The 8,211-nt window shown below is 40.5% G+C and overlaps 1 protein-coding gene across 1 annotated transcript in view; it reads right to left on the reverse strand.

The window, feature by feature from the left end:
- MGA (MGA, MAX dimerization protein) overlaps window positions 1-7,870 on the reverse strand; it is a 32,976-nt gene extending 25,106 nt beyond the window's left edge. Inside the window, exons 1-8 of the mRNA XM_010183559.1 lie at window positions 7,837-7,870; window positions 6,992-7,090; window positions 5,632-6,281; window positions 4,642-4,999; window positions 3,450-3,673; window positions 2,490-2,630; window positions 2,003-2,075; window positions 112-632 (exon numbers count right to left, since the gene is read on the reverse strand). Of these exons, the coding sequence (XP_010181861.1) occupies window positions 112-632; window positions 2,003-2,075; window positions 2,490-2,630; window positions 3,450-3,673; window positions 4,642-4,999; window positions 5,632-6,281; window positions 6,992-7,090; window positions 7,837-7,870 (2,100 nt within the window). The remainder of the gene's footprint in view (window positions 1-111; window positions 633-2,002; window positions 2,076-2,489; window positions 2,631-3,449; window positions 3,674-4,641; window positions 5,000-5,631; window positions 6,282-6,991; window positions 7,091-7,836) is intronic.
- Between the last annotated feature and the right edge of the window lie 341 nt (window positions 7,871-8,211).

Raw genomic sequence — 8,211 nt, forward strand, 5'->3', positions numbered from 1 at the left:
TGGACAGGCAAAAGATAGCAGATAAATTAAAAGGTGTTCTCCCCTTCAAGGAATTCTGGGATACTGGATGAAACTGAATCTAACCTCCACAGGAAAGGCAGAGGGACCCACCTGAATCAAGCCTGAGGGACTCATATTATCTTTGCGTTTGTAGACAACCAGCCTTCCCGCACGGGAAACACCTGCATAAACAGGCAAGCCTTTGCCCCCGTGCAGCTTCTCCGGCAGTTTGTCCAATGTGTCTGCCCGCCAGAACTTTAGATTTTCTGAGGTTTTGCATGATGGCACTCCACTATCAGGAGTCTCCAAGACAGGTATCTCAGGCTTCTTGTCCTTGTCCTGGTAGGACGGCACTGAAATTTTCACTCTGGAGCAGTAGAGAGGAGGGTGGTTCTCATCCTGGGCCTTGTGTTCCGAAGCCAATTCAATAATGAAGCTACCCACTTTGAGGCACTGTGGCACGTTACTGTTGATATGCTGTGATAAGATGGTCAAGATCTTATCATGATCTTCCTCCCAGTTGTAGTCAGAAATAATCTCGATAAGTTTGGTTGGTCCACCTGGAGTGGTGTGATGAACATAGGAGGTGGAGGAAGAGTCCCCCTCACTATGGGAAGACCACCAGCTTTTCTCTGAGAAAGAATTGAAATAGGTTTCTGCAATACTGTGGCATTTTAATCACCTGGATATTCAAACAGTTTTATTCTGCCCACACCTCCACCCTTGTCTCAGCTGCAGGGCAACAGGAACTGTTCAAAGCATCACCTCCCCTCGCAGAACTTCACAAGCAAGCAAAAACTCACTACAAAACTAACGTAACTATTTCTCAGTCATTCCCTGTAGCCATACATCTCGGGCTGTATCCCATTGCATCACAAGCTAAACGAAGCTGGGCTGTTTCAGTACATGGAAGAAAGATCTCCAAACAAACACCAACATGCAGTAGAAAGCATCGCTGGTAATTCAAGAGATGGCACTTTTCTCTTGAAGTCAGAAAAGGACCCGTGTCCTATAATGGCACGAGGGGCGGGCATGCCACAAGCAGAACTGTCTTTTGCAGAAGATGTATAAAAGGAAGCACGACCTTTTGTTGTCATTATTGGTCCAATGTCACTTTTTGCAAAACTGTAAGGATGTTGAGCCCTGTGTCCTGGCCATTTTAATTTCACCTACCAAATTACCAGCGTTTTCAACTAGTTGTATTATTTTTCCATTCCCATCCTTAAATGTAGAGTGCGCTGTTGTACACAATAAACAGTGAAAAAATGCAGCTCAAAAAGGCAGCTATACTTCATTAGTGAATGACACAATGCCTCTAGTATGTCTCACTAGGCCACAGTGATTTAGGTCACTTCAGACTGAAGGAGAACACAGATGTCTAGTCTACTTCTTTATGAACTAGAAACTCAGGCCCAGTACACATAACGTAACAAAACTTCAACCTTTCAATTTGAGCTAAAAGAATTCAACAACAAAACTCCAAATAAACTTTAAGCGCTTCCTTGTCCCATACAGTTCTAAGTGGAGAACACAAGGATCCCATCCTCACAGTACCACTTGGATATTTATTAGTTCTTCAGTAACTACAAAGTAATAGTAAGGAAAAAAAAATAGAAAAAACAACCCTAGACAAACAAAATCCAGACATCTCCATTCCTTCTCAAGCATCTTATTATCACTCTTGAATGTAAGTCTGCTGTGCAATATTATATTTCATCACTAAACAAGCTACAGTAAATACTGGTCATTTTGACCTTAGAGCAACAGCAAGCACTGAGTATGTAGCCTGCCTTCTCCCCCATATGACACACACAGCTGCTTAAGAAAACAGGAAACTGAAGCACTTCATAAGATTTTTATTGACAACTGTAATAACTTCCTCAGTAAATGGACTCGTTTCATCAACAGCTGCAACTTTTTTAAAAAATAAAGCCAACACAAAACCCCTGTAAAAATATGGAACTACCAAGAGGTTGAATTATACTCAAGACTCAGCTCTTACCTCCTGATTTACCAGTATCCTTGTCTATCTCACAGGTCGATTTCTCAGGAGGCTGAAGCTCTGGTTCATCCTCCTATGGGAGGAAAGAAATGAAAGAAAAAGATTCACCCTGTGTATCTCTTCCATGCTAAAATCACATCACAAAATAAACAAGTTCATCATACTGTCCCCCTGAATCATAAAACATACGCCAACTTTGACAACATTGCCATTTTCAGCTTAGAACAACTCAACTATGAACATTTAAGCCTTACATGATAATGCACTTGGCAGCCAGCAATCTCACAGACAAGCCAATCTCTATCATAGTAACGATTTTACCAGCACTATTAGGTGATTTAGGTTTCAGACTCCACAGCCCTATCACCATCAAATGTAAGGCAAGCCCTCGTATCACATAGGGGTTTCTGGGGAAAGAAGTTACTCCAACATTTTCAATAATTCTGTCTGCTCTGTAGTACGTGCTAGTTACAGTGTGACCTCATACCTTTATACTAGGACTCTGCAAATCACTTTTGACTTTTTGCTGCTTTCTCTCCTCTCTCCTGCGTTCATACACTCGGACCCTTGCACAGGTCATCATACTTTCAAAGTACAAGTAGACAGGATCCTTGTCCTCCTCTCGAATCTACAAAATAAATAAATAAATAAATAAAGGTGTTAGATTGGCGTTAATGAAACATTTTGCCTTTCTAACACTTCAACATTAGTGCTTCAGTAGTAAATGCCAAAAGAAATGCCTAGCATTTAAAGCCGAATTTGCCCTCTTGGTATCAAACAGCCCACAGTCTACATCTTGCTTCCAAATTACATATTCAGGGCTGGAGGGGGGAACACCACCACCCCCAAAAACTCAAACTTTTTCAGATACTCTTCTACGTTGGAAAACAAGTCCTAAGTGTCATGTATCATTTAGCATTATGTGGTGTACATTAAATAGCAACTCTGGTATGTTTGTTCTTCAGACATAACTAGGCTCAACTCTGCTGCTCTTCTTCCTCTACTGCCGTTGCTGCTTTTGTTAGATACTACAGCGTGGGGAGAGACACAGGCAGATTCTTCCACTACTGGCAGTGAAACCACAGACAAGAACAAAAGAAGACTCCAGAAGTACACTGCATACTGTATCTCTTTTTTAATCAAGTAATTAATTACTTAGATAGTCTACGTAGCATATATTATTGCATTTTTTAAATGAGGCTATTAGTGAATCATAATCACCTTTCACCACCTGCATATTGCTACAGTAAATTCTCAACAGAAGACGGACATAGTTAAAGATTTATATACAGTCAATTTATCCAACCTTATCAACATACCTCTGGCAGTCAATCTTAAGCTTTCGTCTCAAATTTCATCTAAAATGGCCTAGCACAGAAGCTTCTGGCAGTGTTTGCTTTAATTTTCAATACAAAGAGGAACAAACGCATCTCTTTTCCTTCCTTACCACTGGATTTGGTTTAGGAGTATACACTCTGCCTGGTTTTACTCCACTGGAAGACCTAAGCTTAGTAGAAACCACGACTTCAGAGCTGGGCAGTACTGCAGATTTAACTGGTTCAATAACAGACGGTGTTGGGATATAAATTGGCTCCGGATCTATTTCACCTTCTACTTTCACCCACAAAGGACAATTCCTAATAGGCTGTTCTGGCTCCGAGTCACAGATAGCTGAAAAAAAGAGGAAAACCAAAACCAACTTGCTTATAAATGAACCAACATTTAACACAGCAGTAACAGAAAGTTTTCTTTGAGCCTGAGGTCTGGCCATGCAAAAATCACTAGTTCATACTGCCAGAAAACACTAATGGTTGTTTTTATTGTCTCAAATTCTAGCCAAAAGTGACTGGAATTTGTCCACAAGAAAGAGGAAATAAAAACTATTCTATGCTAATCATTGTTTCTCACTTGTACTGTGACAGCAGATACAGAAAAAACACTGAAAAATCAGTGATCTTCACTGATGCTGTGTACTTAAAAACTACAAAAACAGCCCCCCAAAAAAACAAGACTTCATACTACAGCTCTATGGAAGGAAGAATTCTTTCATTCCAGTGGAACACCTATGTAGGTGTTCAGCCATTACTAAAAGTACTACTAGCAAGAAACTGAAAGTATAAATTCATAGACAATTTCTACCAATTTGGCTTTCTAAGCATACCTTAGACCAGATCTGAAACCTCCATAAATCACTACATTTCCACTGAAGTCAATGCACTAAGCAGCTATTTACAGCAATTGAAAATGCAGCTCTAGAAACTCACTTCATATGAGTGAAAGAAAACAGCAGTATGACAGTGCAGATTACCAACAGTGACAGCAGTAGTTGTCTCACATCCTTAGTCTTTAAAAAATATTTGAAGAATTGAGTGAGGGCTTAAATTACCAAAAAGAAACTCCAGCTCTTTGATCACAATGAACAACTAAGTAGTGTCCCAAAATACTGATAAGAGTTAAAAAAAGAACGGAAAAGGTGCTATTTCCTGCTAGCCAGCTATACAAAAGCAGATGTTGCAGACATATCTTGGAAATCACCCCCAATTCCTGGATTTAGAAATGGCATCAATACTAAAAATGCCCACCAAGACAGGTGGTTTCTGCAAAGCTCTAAGTAACCACTTTTGCCCAGCAATACTCACTGTATTCCACCTTTTTTCTCCTCCTCTTATCTTTCTGTTTCAGCTCATCTTCCTCCCCATCACCGTCTTCTTCCACATCTTCATCCTCTTGATGCTCTTCTTGCGTTCCATACAACACGAGATTTCCACGTACAGCCTTTTTCATTATTTTCTTATGTTTTGATCCTCCCTTCACGAGCAACACTTTTCTCTTCAAGCAAGTACAACCAAACATACAGTCTGGCCTGCGGCAGTGGGTAGGCTGACGTTTCTCCAGTGCTAGACTAGCACATATGCAACCCAGTCGGCAGAAATCATTACTGCAAGGAGGTGCTCGTCGTTTTATTATTTTGTGGATAGGTTTGTTTTTGAGAGAAGCCTAAGAGAAGTTTTAAAGAAGTACACACTTCAAATTTTAGTAAGAGGAAATTTGACTAAGACTAAATCAAGTATATGCAAAATCGCTATTCAAAGTTCATTTTGAATAACCCCTCCAACCACATGGTTTACATAAGAAAATCTGTCAACTATACCAAAAAAACCAAACAGAAGAGAGCTTCTATCTGAAGTCAGAGACAACTTGAGACAGCTAAACCACCTTGGTAGTAAGTATGATGTGAAGAAAGCAAAAAAAGTTACCATGTGACAAGCAAGTTACATGACAGAGATGTTCTTGCAGTTAGCACAACTGAAAAAAGAAGTGACAAAGAGCAGGGAAAGGCAGTTACTGAACAGCAATTGTATAAATCCGAATTTTTAATGGTGAGAATTTGAGATAACTCAAATTATTGATGATTCATATCAATACGCTACTATCATAATTAGTTTTTTCACATACTGTTGTCAGCAATTTTCAACTTTCACTGCAAAGGCTACACCACAGAGGAACATCACACTTTGTCATGCTCCTTAGCAGCTTCAGCCTTATCTTCTGCATCTACATGCAACATCAGTAAGCACAGATTTGGAAAAGCAACAGTACAGAAAGGAAGGAAACTATTACACATCTACCTGAGCTGTAAGCAGGGTTGTCAGGGAGATGTCTGCTCGCTCCTCTGTAATGTAAGTCCGTGGTTTGCCATCCCAGAGAGCACAGTCTTCCAAGTCCATTAACTTGACTTGAGATTTCGACAAACCTGGTGGACGAGCTGCGTGGTGCTGTTGTGATGCTTGGCGCAAACTAATCTGTTTTGCAAGTATGTTTTCATCCAGAGCTGGCACCGTGGAACTATCTGCTTGGTTAGTCAAACTGCTATTTGAGACACACTTAGCAGCCTTTTCCCCTGATGCTGACGAGTTCTGTTTCTGCTTTGCAGAGTAAGGAGAAGGCAGTATAGGTTTGTAAGACGATTTCACTCTACTGTTTGTAGATGTCTGTCTGCTCTGAGTCCTTGTCTTCCTAGAGGTAGATGATGGAAGAGCAGGTTTGAACGTGTAAGATGTTGATGGAATTATGGTGGACTGCTTCTTTAGAACGCTGTCGAGTGTTCGCACATAGCTGGTGCTCTTAGTGGGAAGCTGATACACAACAGGAGACGTGGGAGTGCTAGAAGAGAATCCCATACTCGTTTCCATCAGCTTCCCTTCATTTTCCAGGTACTCATCCAGCTTGTCACTACAGAACGCTGAGCGATTCTTCAAGGAACCTTCTGAACTGCCACCTAAATAAATAAAGAAGCACTTTAACCTGCTCCTGGGAAAACAAACTGACAAAACTTAGAATAATTAAACAATGCAGAAGAGAGAAAATACCTCTCTAAAACATATATACACACAGTTGTTTTAGAAGAGTACAACACAGGCACACCAAATACAATCCACGCTGAAACACAGCCAGTGAAGACTTTACATGATTATCGTTCACAAAACCAGTAAGCCTTCAACAAGCAGTGCTTCTATGCAACTTTGTCCTGAACATCTAAGCCTACCTGGTACAGCCCAACACATCTGGAATACTCCAACACGACATGGTATGAGAGTTCAGAAGGTACAATATAAATTTCTAATCTAAATAGAAAGTAAAAACAGGGTCCCTGGGCAACAGACTTCTGAAACTATCATACTGCCAAGTAAACTCAGAACTGAAAAACAAAACCAGAACTATTACAGCTTTGATCTTCACTCAGGCCTTCTGTGTAAAACAGCATACATGTATTTTTATCTTGCTCAGAGTAAGTTTCTTCTCTCATAAACCTCCACTCTGACCATGGAAACAGTACCAAAAAGTTATTTATTCATGACAGTTTCAATATAAAATATAAATCTCGTTAAGACACACAAGATTACCAAACTGCAAGATCTATGGAAGGTCAAGAAAAAGGCTATGTGCTGGAAATGTGTACGCTGATCTGTTTGGGGTTTTTTTTTTTACCTTCATTTCTAGAAGCACCATGAAGCTTCCCTCGCCAGCCTTTGATTTTTGTGAAATCGTTTGTCTTTCCTGTCCTGGAAACAAAAGGAAATCCGGTATCTGGAAAAGAAGAAAGCTGGCCTCAGTTTATGAGCCAAGCTTGACTGTATCAATGTCCTAGCAAAACCCTGCTTATTCCTTTTCAGCACAGATGAACAGCAGTAAATCAAAAGGCTGAATTAAGAGACTTGATTGGTTTGCTTGTTTGTTTCTTAAATTAACAGAATACTTAAAGCCAAGGTTCCTGTAGAGTTCTGCTGTATGGCCATGCATCTGCTGTCCCATACAAAAGATGTCTTCTCCTGTATTTTCAGTTTTAAGTCTCCTTAGCAATGGTGCAAGCAGTTGATTCCAAAACTCCAACAGGCAAACCAGCTAGTTGGTAGGCTAAAATGGAACAAGCAGGTTTTGAGCCAATACTACGACTTTTCTCAGCAAGGAAAACAATTTGAATCTCTCCTCTCAATAGAGTAAATTAATTTTATAAGACCTAAGGAAAATTCATTTACCGTTTGCTGTTCTGTCAGATCCAGCTCAGTATCAATTCAGAGTAAAGGCAGCGAATAATCACAAAAGGCAAACAGCGACATCTCTGTCAAGTTGTTCATCAGCTCTGGGAGCTAAGTTGGAACGTAAATACACTAACAGGGATCTGTGTGGCTGTTTTACATATTGCTAGGCTTAAAATAATCGCATTTAACTCTGAGCTGACTGAGGCCTTCTGAATTGAATCTGCATCTATAGCTGAGATATATCTGCCTCTACCAGCTCCCAAAATTAGATTGTGGTGCTGTCTCCAGACATACCTAAGATAAGAGGGTCATCAAGAGCAGTCAGCATGGTTTCACCAAGGGGAAGTCATGTTTGACCAACCTGGTAGCCTTTTATGAGGCCATAACCAGGTGGATAGATGATGGTAGGGCAGTGGACGTGTTCTATCTTGATCTGAATAAAGCATTTGACACCATCTCCCATAGCATCCTCACAGCTAAACTGACGAAGTGTGGTCTAGATGATCGGGCAGAGAGACGGACTGTGAATTGGTTTAAGGAAAGAAGTCAAAGAGTTGTGATCAATGGGACAGAGTCCAGTTGGAGGCCTGTATCTAGTGGGGACCCCCAGGGGTTGCTACTGGGACCAGTACTATTCAATATATTCTTCAATGACCTGCACAAGGGAAC

Source organism: Mesitornis unicolor, unplaced genomic scaffold (assembly GCF_000695765.1).
Source record: "Mesitornis unicolor isolate BGI_N332 unplaced genomic scaffold, ASM69576v1 scaffold1914, whole genome shotgun sequence".
NCBI classification, from domain to species: domain Eukaryota; kingdom Metazoa; phylum Chordata; class Aves; order Mesitornithiformes; family Mesitornithidae; genus Mesitornis; species Mesitornis unicolor.